General features: G+C 45.7%; 1 protein-coding gene across 13 annotated transcripts in view; it reads right to left on the bottom strand.

Moving 5' to 3' along the window:
- Positions 1-3475: 3475 nt before the first annotated feature.
- LOC120955574 (spectrin beta chain) overlaps positions 3476-16806 on the bottom strand; it is a 35129-nt gene continuing 21798 nt past the window's right edge. For 7 of the 13 annotated variants that reach the window (XM_040376559.2, XM_040376562.2, XM_040376564.2 and 4 more), the window contains exons 4-11: positions 13184-16806; positions 12891-13087; positions 12613-12808; positions 9961-10146; positions 8977-9086; positions 8728-8894; positions 8466-8648; positions 3476-6378 (exon numbers count right to left, since the gene is read on the bottom strand). The exon at positions 13184-16806 is cut by the window's right edge and continues 1964 nt beyond it. In XM_040376559.2, coding sequence (XP_040232493.1) covers positions 6375-6378; positions 8466-8648; positions 8728-8894; positions 8977-9086; positions 9961-10146; positions 12613-12808; positions 12891-13087; positions 13184-16806 — 4666 coding nt within the window. In that variant the 3' untranslated portion in view covers positions 3476-6374. The other 6 variants (XM_040376567.2, XM_040376566.2, XM_040376565.2 and 3 more) reach the window with 6 other exon arrangements.

Here is a 16806-nt window from a genome sequence, read left to right as displayed (position 1 = left end):
TTTCCGAGCAAAAATCTATATGATTGGTCGTGTAGTCAGATACATGGGGATCAACACCATCGACCGTTAGGCCTGGGTCTAAGAACATGTTGCGGCAACATTTGTTCGATGGCAACATTTATGGATTTTCCTATTTATTTCAAAAACTGTGCACAAATTCATTCATACATACATTCATACATTTTAAAATTAAGTTGAAATTATTTTGTATCCGTTTTGGTGTGCAAACAAGTCCAAAAATGTTCATGCAACAAATAAACATGAAACAAATCGATTTGTTTCTCGTGCAACAAAAATGTTCCCTCAATATGAGTTTAACACCGTTCGTCCCATACGTTTTGGCAACAAATGTTCCCGCAAGATTTTCATAGACCCGGGCCTTACTCAAATCTCACTTGCTTCTGTACAATTAGTTCCTATTGGAGTTTAGTATTTAAACAATCGTTTCGACGTTCTCGTTCTAGCGATGCATAACTTCAATGCGAAACCATGCACCAGTAAAGAGGGAAGGAGAAAGCTCTCCTGCGAGGAAAACGAGGAAAGCTTCACTGGCTGGGTATTCCACCAACAGATGGCGCCACCAGCCCTTTTGCTATTTTTAGAATGCATCAGTCGTTCACCGTCTGTTAAACGAAGGCTTTCTATATTCCGTTTAAGGTAAAGAGCTTGAATCGTTTAGAACACGTTTAGTGGTCGTTTAGTGGATTTGTGGGATGCATCGCTAGGACTAGAACAGCAATTGTTTAAATTGCTAAACAGCATGATTGTTTAAATATTAAACTGCCAAAGTCAACCATCAAGACTGAAGCAAGTGAGATTTGAGTAATGGTCGTTGGTGTCGATACCCACGTATCTGACCATACGGCCATTTATTTTTATTTTTTTTGGTAATGTTAGAAGGCTTTGAAAAATATGATCACAGCAAAACACATTGCCAAACACAGAAAAGGACGGCGATATCAAGGTGTATGGATATTAGGAGGTGAAGTGCTTCAGAGCAAATTGACATTTCACGACTTGACATAACAATACTGGGGGCTCCGGTATTAAAATCGGGGAGGGCTGGAGGGGGGTATAGAAAATTGTATGCGATTTGACATAACAATACTCAATGATGGCGCCCGGAAAACGCGCTAACAATTCACCTCCTTAATTAACACACCTTGGGCGATATAGCGATGTGGAAAAGCGCCATCTATTGAACAGTTCTGCGGCCCTCCGAAGCTTTGGGTATTTTTGTATGGACATTCAATTTTTCAGTTGTTTGAGCTAAATCTCTGTCGCTTAATCTATAAAAAGTGCTTTTTACATTACATAGAAAATTATCCGTCGTTGGCCTTATTTGATAGAAAAATCTACTAAGAATAATGGAATGCATATTTATGTAAAAAATGTCACCGCGGGAGAAGGGTGAAAAGGAAGGGGAGAGTTGACGGTCCATATTTTTAAGTCGTACGAATTGGCTACTGTGCGACGGGACGCCCTAATTTCGTTAGGACGTTAATAAAGGCACCGGTCGTAGGGACGTATTAAAGCACCTTCTGAATGACCCTGTTAAGTATTGTTCTTATGTTAAAAACGGAAAAACGGGATTAATAAATGGAGATTAATGTTGTGGAAAAGAGAAAAACAGAAATTGAACAGCAAACAGCCTTACAGTCAGCTAGCAGAAGCCGTTATCCGTTCCACCATCCGTCTCACGTCCAAAGTTCAGATGTTAGTTAGCATTAACAATGCACATAAAGAGCAAATTGATATGAGACACTTTGTTAATACCTTTATTCACTAATCGATCACTTTCAGCCAGCATAACGTTTGTGTTTTGCAGTATGCATCCATACATATATAGAATTGTATGTGTGTTTGTTTTGTGAGGGGTTAGAGTGTAGCATTTTTGTTTGTATTTGCTATTGTTTTGCTATGAGCACGTGAGGGCGCGCCCTTTGAACACGTGGGGGACAAATGCCTGTTCCTTACTGCCTCTTTAACGCCAAGCTGTTTATACCAGAGCGCATAATGCCTTCCTCCACACGTGTATTAAAGGGGCAGTAGTAGAAGTAGTAGTGGCAACAGTAGCACTAGCAGTAGTAGTAGTAGCATCATCATATCGGCAGCTGTAGCCACTTGTCTATTTGTTTTTGTTGGGAGATTTCATTCCATGTTCCATGTGTTTGTTGTTTTGTTTTATTGGATCGTACGTACACCGAACTAACTGCTCTATTACTTATTGTTCATGATCTTGTACTGCCGGCTGTACCACGCCCCTAGCAGGCGCATAGTTACTTAAAACAAATAAGAATTTGCCTTATCACCTAATATTTTTTTAAATAAAACTTTTGCATTGTAGAAATGTAAATACGGTGTTTTGAATTTGTTTTGTGTCTTTTATATATGTGTGTGTATATATATAGAATCGTTTTGCTTTCGAATTTGCATCAAGTTAATAACACGCAAGAGCACAGATACAAACAGGAGGAGGGGGAGCAGTGAGGAAAGGATCGGGAAAGGATGCAGCGAGTCCTTATTATCACTTCTCTCTTCCCTTTGTTTCCACCTGCAAACCCCCCACTACGCACACCCCATGCCTTGGGCAGGTTAACTCGCGCTAAACACGTGAAGCCATCGCGCACACGGGAAAATCGCTTACTTTACTTAATTTTTACGCAACACAACGACATGTGTCTGTGTGTGTTTTAACCGAACAACGGCAATAAAGCAAAAGCAATAAGAAGCGCAACAGTTTAAACATCCCAATTTCGGAATTTTCCATGCACAATAATTAGGACGCTCACCCTTTTAAGACATCAAATACAAGCGCTACGAATATATACGCCCGGCGCAAACACTTTTGCTTTCGCTTCTGTTGCAATGACAAAAAGGGGTTTTAGTTTCTTAATTTTTGTGTTTTGTTTTTCTTTAAGGTGAGTTTTTCCTCCTTTTTTGGTTACTTGTTGTTTCCAATCGTGTTATAATAATTTGTACCCAATTTTGTATCACTTAAACTTGTTTCCCCGTTGTTTTTTTGTTTTAAATCCCCATTTTTCATCTGTACCGTCGCACATTTTTTTATCTTTACTTTAACGAACAATGCCGTTTCGAACGCAGCGAGAAAGCTTTGTTAATTATACACATTCCAAAACATTGGATCAATCAAACAAACAAGCGTACAGTAGTTTAATAATACATACATTTATATAAGCCCCGGCTCATCCCGTCTCATATCTCGATTCGATTCGATCTTTTCGGGTCTTCACAAATCGTGTGTCCCCGCGTGTGTTCGTTCTATATGCATTTATGCTTTATGTTGGCAGAAAAAAGTGCACTTTCTTTCCTTTCCACTCGCGAACATGGCCTCTTACGTTTCACCATCATTCCATCCATCCACGCAAAGGCAAAGCGCGCGTTTTGCCCAAGCAGAAGCAAACGAAACGCTAAAAATAAAGAAAAACATAAACAAAAAAGCAAAACCGTCGTGTAGATTATCTCGTAATACTTAAACGTAATGCTATTTATTCCACCGTTTTCCGTGTGTAATCGTTTTTTCCTTCTATTTCTTCCACATATATATAATCTACCGCTAATAATAATCATAATTATAATAATCATTATGCATTTTGTATCGTTCTCTCTCTCTCTGTTTCATCTCTTACTGCATTTCTAATCATAGAGGCTGCTGGCAGTTTAAAAATATATAATTCATATTTAAATTTGATTGAATTTTCTCATCTCACATTGTATCGTTTGCTTGTTTCTTTCGATCCTAAAAAAAACAAAGTTTTTTTTTATAATTTAGTTTAGCTGTTTTTTGCGTTAAAGTGCGCTGCTCGCACCTTTCGTTTTGCAACACAGCAGCATGAAGTTGCTCTTCGCTTTTTCGGGCTTTTTTTCAAGCTTACACACACTTACTTTTGTTGTATTTGTTGCATTTTTCACCTTTATACTTCTTGTTGTTGTTTCGTCCACAGTTGGAGTGGTTTTGTTTTGCTATTTTCAGCCACATATTTTAAACTCCTTCCGTTTTCTTAGCAACGCACACAAACACACACATGCTAACAATTTCGTTTCCTACTCTCGTCCATTTTTGTAGCCTGTTTCACACTTAAGCTAAAATCAGAAAACAAAACAAACAATCAAAAAAAAAAATATTACAAATAAAAGAGCAAAACAAAACCAATAAATTATATGGTTATGCAAAAATAAATAATTAATACACGCACATCAAACACGGCGCGATTACTTATAATGTGACAACAGGGTTTGGCGTTACCCTTTTTTCTATCTCCCGCTTCCAACGAGTAGAATGATAATAGGCTTTAATAGGCTTGGCAAACGCACATAAGCCGCAAGCGGAAGCAAACAGCAATCAATCCAGCTCGGCGCTGATCGAAATTAGGTGCGGAAAAGAGAAAACTTACTAAACAAAAGCTTCAGCTTCGTTTCCCTTCCATTGCAAACATTGCATGCGAATGTTGCCTTCTGCTCATCGCTAAATAAGCTTGTGTGTGAGGAGAAAGTGTGCATATAAACAGCTGTTCTCGTTGTTGTCCTTCATCGTCGATCGTCCTCCCCTACAGTTCGCAACAAAAGCCGCCTATCAACAAACACCTTTCATTATCATTTCATCCCCCGCACCACACCGAAACGCGTTCGAGTTTCTTTTCTTTTACGAAACGAAACTGAAGCCTCTTCGAAGTGTTATAGTAGCGATAGGTAGGTAGGTAGGTAGTAGAAGTAGTAGTAGTAATGCTTCCATTTTCATGTTTTCATTTCACTTTGTTTCGATTTATTTGCGTGTTCACATGGTTCTTTTGTGTATGTATCGCGTTAGCTAGCTGTGTTCTTATCTCTGTTCGCTTTACTATTTTCGCACGCGCCTTCAAGCGAGCACACACACGTGTTTGTGTTTCGATAAATTATTCTTTTAAATAAATATATTACTACTTCTTTACTTCGCTTTTACATCTTTGTATTTGTATGTAAGGATTGCTCCTCCTGCTGCATTCCTCTCCCATTGGAAATTTGCACTATAAATTGTTGTTTTGATCGTGGGATTTAATTCAGCAAGCGCCTGGCGTTGCGTTGTAGCGCTCGCTCGCTTGTGTTGGCTACCATCGTCATCCGCATCTTCTTCTACTCTTTTGTATTTGTTTCTCCATTTTGCTCCTTTCTAGTCTGAATGTTGTCAGAAATGTTTCATCCTTGCTACGTTTGTTTGTTTGTTTGTGTATGGTTGATTTCATCATTACATTTGTTGCCTTTTAGAACGCCTTAAAGCATGCGCAATATTTGTTACAAAGTTTTGTTTCCACTACCATCATCTATTGCGATGGGAGTTTTATTACAACGTTTTGCCTTTCTAGTGCTGTATTACTTTCACAAAGTTCTTTTGCGCTTACCTTGCCTAGCTGCTCTAGCTAACTGTTTCAGCCGAAACAGAAATCGCCTAAACTGTCCTACAATATCTTTGTATGTGTGTGTGTGTTTGAAATTGCATTGAAATTGAGAATTTTCACATCTCTTGTTCTTGACTGACGTCAATAGTTTGATTTATGCATTCTTTTTTTTTTAATTTTCATTACACAAACACACACACACATACTCGCGCATGGCGCCATTTTCGTCAAGTTTTATAATGTAAAAATAATTAATTTGTATACGCAATAAAAATATAGTCCTCATCGATATAACAAATAAAAACAAAATAATGTTGCATGGTGTAAAGCCAACCCCGCTCGCTTGCTGCTTCTTCTTCACCACCACCACGTCGTGGTGAATCCTTCCAGCGTCCCAGGTTCGCGCGTTCTCGGTCTCTATCTCGTTCGCTTCCGGCGGTAGAGGGCACACGCTGCATCCACCGTTAGTTGTGCACCATCATCATCCATCCAATCCAATGAAGCCTTGTGGCGCCAATCGTGGGCATTTTTTGTTGCTACACATTAATGCCACACCCCGGGTCAAACAGGTAGAACAACTCAAACGGAAAACGAAACACGAACCAATCCATTCCAATCTGGGGGAGTCTGGGAGACGGAGGGGGAGTCGCGCGCGCACCTTAACAAGCTACTTCCAGTGCCTGAACAAAGATCGATCGAGGCGGCAAACACGCACAGAGCCCGCGCTTGGATGGCTGGCTTAAGGATAGAGTTTGCGTGACGCGACTGTGTTCGCATTGTTTTCGTGTGTTTGCGGCGTTGTGTGTGGTGACTCTCGTATGTGTCCGTATGTTTTCTTTTTTTTTTTTGCGAGAGCGAGAGAAGTTTCTAAGGATAACTAGTTTGTAATTGTTAGCTGTGTTTGTTTTTATCTTCTTCTGTTTCTGCAATGTTGTAATTGTTCGTCTGTTTAACGAGTTTATGTGTGTTTTCGTAACTTTCTTAGCTGTGGAATGGAAGAAAAAAAACACAAACGAAACACAACACAATGGAAAGAAGAAGAAGAAGAAGAAAGGAAAAAAGAAAACAGAATGAGAATAACGTTCAATTTTGCAGTACCCCCGCGGTACCCCTCCACAGGATCCAATTCCAAAACTACATAATTACATATACATAGAGATAGATAATCATACACCAACTAAAGCGGATCGGGTGACGCATGATTGGGGTGGTGTGTGCGTCCTTTTTATTGCGGTGCCGCTCCCCCAATCACACGTCACCCGATCTTGCCGTACGAAGCCCATTTGCGAAGCAGAACGGAAAGCGTATTTGCGTATGTAGTGTACTGCGCGGGATCAGTTTTTTTTTTTTTGTATTTCTGGCATGCATATCTTCCCAATGCACATTCATGCAACCTCCTCTCCTGCGATACACTACCACCGCCGTATACGCTTTCCCTTCTTGTTGTCGTCATCGCCCGCGTGTCTTGTTTGTTGTTGGCCAATTGAATGAATGTTTTCTGTTTTGCGAAATGAATTTGCTGAACCCATCCATCATGCTGGTTTTGATGCGAGCGCGTAATGTGTGTGCTTCGTGAGAATGATGGGAAAACGGAGGAGGAGGTTTAACCAGCAGAGCAGCTTGGTTAAATAGCGTAACATAAAACAAAAGCAAACGTAAAAAAACACATAAAAAAGAAGGCCCTCTCTTTACAGGGTTTCTCTGGGATTCTCATAGCTGTGGGATACTTTCTTGACTCTTTCTAACTGGAAATGAACTTTATATGATGAGAACAGAAAAATCCTATTGGATTTGGCCCAAAAGGCTCTTATAGAGTCCAATTCATTTCACATAAAGTTCATTTCGTGTAAGAAAAAGTCAAGAAACTATCCACAAGTATGAGAAATACCCCTTAAAACCCTATATCAACACAACGTCACAACACAAATGGAAGTTAAATGTGCTACCGCCCCGCAAGAAAGGAAGATTCCGGATCAATGCTGATGCAGTAGTAGTACTAGTAACATGTAGTGAATAGCACATTATGCTGTGATTGTATGTTCGTTCTGTGCGTGTGGTGAAATGGAAAGAGTGGTGTTGATAGGGAAGAGTGAACGATAAGAAGCTCGTTTTATCGTGCCCTTTTTCCCGAATGCTTCCAATGCTGATTTTGTTAGCACGTTTAATGGATCTGTGGAATGCGAAAACACAGTCCGCGTGATCTTAAGTGTCTAAAAATAGTTACAAGACGCTAAAACTCTTTGTTGAGGCAGAGCTTGTTCTTCGGAGAGTAGTGGGTATTATATGCAGCCGCAACCGGTTGTGCTTGTACTTCTTGCTCACAGCAGATCAAGAGTATATCCGATCATCTACCGGAGATATTATAATTAGTGTTTCACATTCATCTATAGTAAGAAGTGTTTTCCTAAGTTAAAAATCACAACAAGTTTAGTACAGTGTTTGCAGATAGTGTAAAGTGTTCAAAACATTAAACACACGCGTTAAAGGTTATTCTCAAGTGGGGTGTAAGCTTTCAATTTTAGAGAGCAAAAAACAATGTCATATCAAACCCGGAGTTGGATAGAAAACAAAATCAAACTAACATTCGCAAACTGACAAAACTGGAAAGCCATTCTCGGTGTGAATGCTGCAGAGGGAACACACGGTTGTTGTTGTTGGTGGTGGTGGTGGCATCACACGACTCGTCTGCACACACTGGCCGGGGATAACAGGGAAGTTGGATGGTGCTCGCACGGGTAAAGTTTACGGGAGCAGAATTTAGAAACTAAACGGGCAAAACAAATCTAAAGGCAATAGAACTAAAAACGTGACTGGCCAACGCAAAAAAAATGCGCACAAACTTTCACTAACGTCACTGCTGCTGAGGCTTAGGGCTGATCAAATGCAAAACAAAAAACTAAAATCCACATTCGCCACACAATGGTTTCTTGTGGCGCAGCTCCTCTGCCTCGCGGCACAAAGAAACCAAACTGGCGCGGCGTGCGCACGCAAGGGTTGGGCTACGATTATTATGATGATGTATGGATGTGGATGGGATGGGATGGGTTGAAGAATGGTAAAATTCCGATTTACTTTTTCTTCAGTGTAAAGAATGACCGTCTCTTCTGTTCATCCTTCTGAGAGGAAGCGGGCAGCGTTAGCGAACGACCTTCGCCGCTAGCGTCAAGCTCGCATTGTGCTTTCAAAGCGGTTACCCATTGCTGCATCTCCGCATCGTCGTGACACTGGAGCAGGAATTCGCCGCCATTCGATAGCCTGTTTAAAAGTAAGAAGGGATTTTTATAAATATAATACTTCTGGAATGATTAAATACAGTCATCGCAACGCATCTTACTTGATTCTGAACACGTGCTTCTTCTTCGTGTAATCGCTGGCGATCTCGATCTGGGCGCCCTTCAGCTCTAGCGGCGGCTCGCCGCGGAACGTCTGCTCCGGTACCGATTTCGCCGATCGCTGATCCTTGAAGAACGTTAACCGGCCGCTGCGGGCAACGCAGTACACCTGTTTCAAAAAAAGATGAGAGAAATAATTTATTATTAAAAATGTGTAAAATAAATCGTTTTAAACAAACCAAACGGCTTACCTTATCCCAGGAACGGTTCGAAGCTTTCTTGGTAGTGGATTCCCATTCGTGCTTGCGGGTAAGGATGCCTTCCTGTGCACCTTCGTCTGCGCCACCTGGACTAGGACGATCTGAACGCGTGAATAAATGGTACGGAGAAACGGCGAAAAAATGGGAGGGGAAAAATCGTGTCCCAAAAAGATGGAAACACAAACAGCGCGTGGTTAGTAGAAGTTAGTAGATTAAGTGGGAGGGAATGTTGCTTCAGTTATCATTATCTTCTTCTTCCTCTTCTTCTTCTTCTTTGTTTTTTATATAGTTTCAAGCCTCACTACTACAACGAAATGCCATTCCGCAATTCAATTGCTTTAAAGGGTCGCTTTTGCAGTCGCGCTTTTCTACTACTTGCCGTGCAAGTGTTGGCGGTGGTAGTACAATGCTTATCTACTTTTAAGCTTTTTTAATTTTTTTTTTGTATAAAAAAAACATCACAGCACAACATCAATACAAGGATTCATGCAGGTTTCATCATTACTTACTGATAACACCATACGCGACAAACTTTATCATGCAAAAAAAACACATTAAGCGATAAAAATGGAACCAAACGGGCGCGGGGGATACAAATACCTTCTACTTGGTGGGGAGGCGTGTGCTCCTTGCTCGAAGAGAGGGAGAGAGAGAGCGACGGTAACGATCCGGAGCGAGAAAGGGAAATTAATCCCTTGCAAAGAAATGAACCGTTTTTCTTGGGTCGAATTTTGGGATTAAAATTTGGGATAAATAAAGCAATAATGTTTTGGCATTTAAGGAAGGGACGATGATGATGATCCAAAATAGGCGACTATTTTTAGATGAATGAGAACAAAAGCGCACCAATATTTGCGGTGGGTTGGGGATAAAGAAGGGATTAAGGGGATAAGAAGTAATAACGCAAATGGGATCTTTTTTTTTGGTTGTTTCTACGCCGCTGTGGCCGTCACTGTTTGCACGATTAACCAATACCTTCGTCATCGGAGGCTGCCCCGTCGTCCGCCTTCGAAGCGGTGCGCTTCCACCGGAAGCTGCGGAACGGGCTCTTGGAGCGAGACCGTCGACTGACCTTGACGCCGGCCGATGCACTGGCCGAGCTGCTGGATCGTTCCTTCGGTACGCCGGAATGCCGCCGCGACACGAGCGTTTCACCGGCGACTGAGCGCGCGCGCGTATGTATGTTAATGGCGTGCATGTTGAGGCCGTGGTTGCAGCAAGATACATCGACACACGTTTTTTGCAGTGGGAAGAAGGTTGTGGCGGTGGTGGTAGTTGTGGGGTGATAAAACAAATTTGGGACATGCAGCAGCATAATGCAGCGAGAGAGGTCGGTGATGATGATGACGAGGTGAGCATGGTGTACACATTTCGATTTGGTCGATTTGGTTTTTACGGAAGGGAGAGGCCACACACAGGTGATGTTGGTGGTGGTGGTGTCGTTGATCGATCGGTGGTGATAAGAAATAAAACGAATTGAAGATAAAATTATGATAACGTGACATTTTAAACACAAAAAAGGGAAACATAAAGGAGGGAAACTTGGAGTTTGGTGTGACGTAGCTGCTATTCCTCAAAATAGCTCTTAAAGAGTTAAACCCACCACCGACGCGTGAAAGATAAATAGATATCCGTAATAAAGGGGTTTCCGCCACCAGGTACAAAAACATGTAGATGAAATGATTTCACATAAATCTAAATACAACACAAAGAGTGAAACGCACACACACACACAAAAGGCCCACGATAAATACTTACAAGAGGATCGCTTCGGCACTGCCCCGGTGGATCCGGAGGAGGACGAGTAGGTGGATTTGAAAATGGAAGTGCTTTGCTCAAGTGACGCACTGCGAAACGAACCGAACAGTGTTCGGGGTTTTCGCACATGCACTGGGACGAAGACAAATCCATGTACCAAAACACACAACCGAACACCAAAACACAGAAAGCCCCCACGAAAGCAAAACCCAAAGTAAATGAAAATAATAGTAAACGAAAGTGTTTGTTAGTAGATAAAAAGGCACAATGGTAAAAACAATCATGTTAGAGAATCAAAATAAAACATACAATAATACAAAACAATTTCAAAAACTATATCAACGACGCACACAAGGAAAGCTTAAAGTAGATAAACGACACACCTCTAAAGCGAACTGGCTAGTGTAGAATTGCACGGAAGTAGAAAAACATTAACAGAACAAATAAATATTTACAACTATTTGTTCTAGAGTAACAAACTAAAGTGCACAAACAAAGAAAACATTGCAGGGGTTTTCAAGTCACTTTCGAATCTGCACATCATTACAGGGGTTTTCAAGTCAGTTTCAAATGTAAACGTTGTTATTCACCGCACGTCATTCATACAATAAGTGAATCCACGTCTATCTGATATTTCATTTCCATCATCATAATTTTTAATTTCTTCAGCATGATTTTCAACACTTCTCAAGCTGGATTGAGTTGAGATAGTTTTTTTAGTGATGTGTTGAAAATCTTGTGTAAAAACTGAAATTTTATTATGCAAGCAAATACAGCATTTGGGCAAATATAGCACATCATCGAGGCGGTGAATAATTATGTGCACATTCGAAAGCGACTTGGAAAACATTGTATTCGTTATTTCCAAGGTGTTTTTCAACAGCTGTCAAATGGTGTATTTTCGTAAAAAAATCAATTCTTACACATGATTTTCAACACACCACAAAGAACTGTTAAAACTCAATTCAGCTTAAGACGAGTCGAAAATCTTGTGAAAGAACTGAAACATTTTTGTGATGCAAATATAATGTTTGACAGCTGTTGAAAAACATCTTGGAGATGGTGAACAATGATGTGTACATTTGAAAGTGACTTGGAACACCCTGAAATGTTCAGTTTAAATAAATGTACAAAAATAAGGCATTTTCATATTAGTTGAGGCTAGAGCTAAGGGCTAAGAGGCTTTTGAAACACACGCACACACATAAAGGTGGAGAGAAGATAGTACTACACAGTACAATATACAAGAGAGTAAGAAGAGATAGGTGTGTTAATGCTCAAGTACCTGTCTGGGAAATGGGTCTTTCTTTTTCTACTGGTGAAGTGGCACGCATAGTGACTACAGGTGTGTTGGTTTGTTTTTTGCAAAGAAAGTTTAGAACATTTGCAATTTCCAGATGTGATTTTGCGGGTAGTTTTTAGTAACGTTGTTTTAGAGGGTTTGCAGGTTTACGCCACACACATACACACATCAAGTTTTGTTCCAATCGAAAGTATGCGCCAATGGGTTTTTGATTTTTGTTTGTTTGTTGGTTAATATTGGTATTAGCATTGTGATTTCGCGCGGGCAGCGTGTAAGAAAAACGAATTGTGAAGGTATTTATATATATAAAGAAAGGTACGGTTTATGTGATACAACATTGTTAGCAGTAGTAAACAGTAGTAATAGTAGTAGGAAAAGTATTTTAGTACGTAAAAAAATACAAAGTTAGGAAAGAGAAATGGTCGAGGAATAGTCATTGGAAGGGGGACACATGACAAAACACTGGATGTGGGACATTCAAGGAGGATGATGCACTCGGCAACGAGGCAGGAAGAAGGTAGGATCGTTCTTTACAGCATTGCTACGGTACGGAAAGAATCGCTCACCTGACTCCTGCTCTCGGGTGGAATGTGGCGATCCGGGTGCATCGGCTGCGTCACGGGCTGCGGCTGCTTCCTGCTGCCGGATGGCTTCGGCCTCTGCCTCGGCTGCCGCACGTGCTGCCGCCGCTTCCGCCTCGAGCCGCTGGCGTTCTGCTTCCTCGGCCGCATCCTGGCGACGCTTCATTTCTTTGAGCTCAAACTGAAACAGAAAAGAAAGCAATTTTATTCAAAATTTACTCCAAAAAAAAAAAGACGGAAGAATTTTTAGCATGAATACCGACCGTTGTCAATCGCTCCAATGCGCTAAAGCGTTCCTCTTGGGCGGCGGCAGACTTCTCGAAGGCTTCGTGCTTCTTGATCAAATTCTCCACCTCGTCGATCGTGTGGCCCAGCTCGGTTGACATCAGGTACGGTTCCTGTGCGATAAGCCATGCCTCGGCGACGGCAGCATCCCGAGCGAACTGATACACCTCCAGGACTGCGCAAGGTGAGACACAGAGAGAGAGAGAAACACAGATTTAATGCACCAAATTCCATACAATCCAACAGAAGGCGCCTCCGCGTTTGCACTTACTCAGCTGCAAGTTCTCCCAACGTTCCTCCCACCGATGGAGCAGCGCATTCCGGCTGTTGGTAAGCTGCAGCAATCGATCCTTAATATCCGCCGACGCGTAGTGGTTGCGCGACAGCAGCTCCTTGCCGAGCGCCAGGCACGCGCTAAAATTGTCCTCACGCGTATCGATCTCCGCCTTCAGGCTCTGGTGGTTGTTCATGAGCAGCTCGACGCCCGACACGTCGCGCGGCTTCTCGGACGTGTTCATCTGTCGCACCACATCCTCCATCCACAGCATCAGCGTGCGCACCATGTTGAAGAACTTGAACAGATCTCCCGTATCGGCCAGCTTGCCCCGGCGCTCCTCGCACATCGACTGCAGGTGGGCCCAGGCGTTCAGCACCTCGTGCTCGCGGTTCGTAATTTCGCGCGCCTTCTCGCCCGCGTACGCCGCCTGCAGTTTGGCCGACTCCTCCTGGATCTGCTGCACCTGCGAGTGGAGCGTCATCAGGTCCTGGATGAAGTTCTGGTGCTTGCGCTGCAGCGCCGACACGACACCGGCGTCGCGGCCGAGCTCCTCCGACACGCCGTGCTGCTTCTCGTTGATGCGGCCCAGCACGTCCTTGCAGTCGTGGAAGAACTTGTGCAGCTCGCGCGAAGCGGCCAGCATCGCCTTGCGCGTTTCGATCAGCTCGAGCAGATCCTGCCACGACTCGTTCAGCCCGTCCTTCCACTCCGCGATGGTGGCGCTGTCCGAGTGCCCAGCATGGATCAGATCGTCCGCAATGCCGTTCGCCTTCGCCACTCGCTCGCTGCCAACGGTGGCCGTATCCTGCGCGAACTCGTTGAACCGTTCCCACAGCAGCGTAATGTGGTCGTAATCCTGGCCCAGCTCGTGCGAACCGGCCACCACCTCGCGATCGGTAATCCACTGCTCCAGATCGTCCACCTCGCGGCTCAGCATGAACAGCTGCAGCGCCTCGTCCAAGCGGGCCCGGCGCTCTCCGGCCAGATCCTTCAGTCCGGCGTACAGCTTGTCGAGCTGGGACTGCTTCACCGACACCTGGTCGCTGTACGCGTGCTGCTCGGTCGTAAGCTGACGGGCGGTCTCACCCAGCTGACGGATCGTGTCGGCATAGTCCTCCACCGACTGCTCCAGACTCTCGTGCTTCTTCATCAGATTCTGGGCGGACGTTTCGTCCTTGCCGCGGTCCTCCACCATCATGTACAGCTCCTGCTCGCTCATCCACGACTCAGCCTCGGCCGCGTCGAAGAAGTACTGCTGCACCTTCTCGGACTGGTCGAGCTGGCGGTGCCGGTTCTCGACCGCATCCTTCAGCTCCTGCCACTTCTGCGTAAGCTGGCTGATCAGATCCGCGTACGAGCCCGCATCCTCGTGCCCCTCGTCGATCAGCTTCTGCCCATTGTTGCAGATCGTCATGATGCGCGGCTCGTGGTTGTCGATCTCGGTGTTGAGCGACTGGTGCTTCTTCTTCAGCACGTGCACGTTGAACAGCGAGTTGCCGTACTCTGTCGACTCGGCCAGCGGCATCTTCTCGTCGATCCACAGCTTCTCGTCCTCGACGTCGCGCCGGAACTGGAACGCTTCCTTCTTCTTCTCCAGCTGGCGCTGGCGCTCCAGCAGCGGTGCCTTGATCTTTTCGAAGCGCGCATTCACCGCCGTCTTCTTCTCGACGATCGGCTCGAGGACGTCGGACGGGGCGGTCTTGGTCAGCACCTCCGTCTGCTTGTCGAGCTCCTCGACCTGGCGCGCCTTCACCGCCATCTGCGTCTGGATGATCTGCTGCTTCTGCATCAGGATGTTCACCGAGGTCAGATCGTTGCCCGTGTCCGTGTTGATGATCTGCTTCTCGAGATCGTCCATCCACGAGTCGATGTCGTCCACGCTCTGCTGCACAATCACCTCGCGCTTGGCGTCGAACAGCAGCGCACCCTTCTCCTTGGTGCTCGTCTCCAGCTCGTCAAAGTTCTTGGACAGATCCGTCAGCTTCGGCTCAATGATCTCCTTAAACTCGGGCTTCTCCACCATCAGCTCCTGAGCGGCCTTCTTCGCCTCGTGCAGGCGCTCCTTGTTCGCGGCAATTTCCGCCTCGAACGCCTGATGACGCGTCCACTTCGAGTGCACAGTCTTGGCGCTGCGGTACGTGTCGTCCTGCGCCGTGATGTACTTCTCCTGCACCCACTCGGTCAGCTCCTCGATGTCCTGCAGGAACTCGTGCAGCTTCACCTGGTTCTTCAGCTTCTCGTGCAGCTCCAGCGCACGGTTGCGGTTATCGTCACGGCGGTGCGCAATGCTCTCCGCGCGCTTCGTTATCTTGTCCGCATCGAAGTGATCCTTGCTCGTCATCTGTCCGGCGACCTGCACGATCGTGTTGAACTTCTCATCGTTCGCCTCCATCGTGGTGAGGAACGCTTCGTGGCGCTTCAGCTGGTTCTCGGCCTGCTCCAGGTTAACCGGCGTGTCGTCCTTGCTAAGCACGTGCTCTTGCTGGCTCAGCAGCACCTCGGCCTGGCGCGCGTCGCGGTTGAACAGCTGCTGGTCCAAACCCTGCGACAGCAGCACCTGCCTGTTCTCCCACATCTGGTGCAGCTCCTCCCAGCCGTCCTTCAGGGCCTTCAGGCGCTCGCGCAGGAACATATACTGCGGGTCCTCGGTCTGCGTCGGCTCGGACGTCAGACCCTCCCCGTAGTCCATCATCTTCTTGTAGTCCTCGGTATAGTTGTCGATCTCCTCCCGGATGCTCTGGTGCTGATTGAGCAGCTTCTCCGCCTCCGGCAGCGAGGTGGGCGTATCCTCCGACGCCACATCGGTCTGCGTCTTGGTCAGCCACGCCTGGAAGTGGTCGAGATCGCGCAGGAAGCGGTGCAGATCGCCCGCCTCCTCCAGCTTCGAGTCGCGCTCCTTCAGCATCTGCGTCAGCTGCTCCCAGATCGTCTGGATCGTGGCGACGCGCTCGCGGATCAGGGCCGCCTCCTCCGGATGGTCGCCCTCGATCGCGTCCGCCTCGTTCTCGAGCGCGGTCAGCTTCGCCTGGATGGCGGCCAGATCGCGCTCCATACCGCTCAGGCGGCGCTGGAGCGTCATCACGCCGGTCAGATCCATCTGCAGGCTGTCCGTCTCGGTGAGGATGCGCTTCTTGTCCTCGATCCACGAGACCGTCTCGCGGCACTCGATGTAGAACGTCTGCACACCGTGGGCCGACTTCAGATCGTCCCGCTTGCTTTCGGCCTGCTCGCGCAGCTTCGACCACGAGTTGTTCAGATGGTTCTGGCGTTCGATGATTTCGGGCGAGTTCGGATGCTCCACGTGCAGCAGCTGGCGGGCGAGCTGGTTCACGACGGCGACGCGCGACGCATTTGCGTTCATCTCCTTGTCGAACCCGTCGTAGCGATGCTTCATGATCTCCACGTCCTCGATGTCCTTGCCCGGGACCATCGTCTGCAGCATGCGCTCCTTCTCGCCGATCCACTGCTCCACGCCGTCGCTCTCGGAGATGAGCTTGTACAGGCTGAGCGCGTCCAGCAGGCGCTGCTTGCGCAGCTTCGCCAGCTCCATCAGCTCGCGGTAGCGGTTGTCGATCGCTGCCAGCCGCTCGTTCACCCTCTCCTGTTCCGGCTCGTTC

The sequence above is a fragment of the Anopheles coluzzii genome, chromosome 3, assembly GCF_943734685.1.
Source record: "Anopheles coluzzii chromosome 3, AcolN3, whole genome shotgun sequence".
Lineage (NCBI taxonomy): Eukaryota > Metazoa > Arthropoda > Insecta > Diptera > Culicidae > Anopheles > Anopheles coluzzii.
The sequence above is the reverse complement of the archived record's forward strand: the minus strand, read 5'-3'. Positions and strand labels throughout refer to the sequence as shown.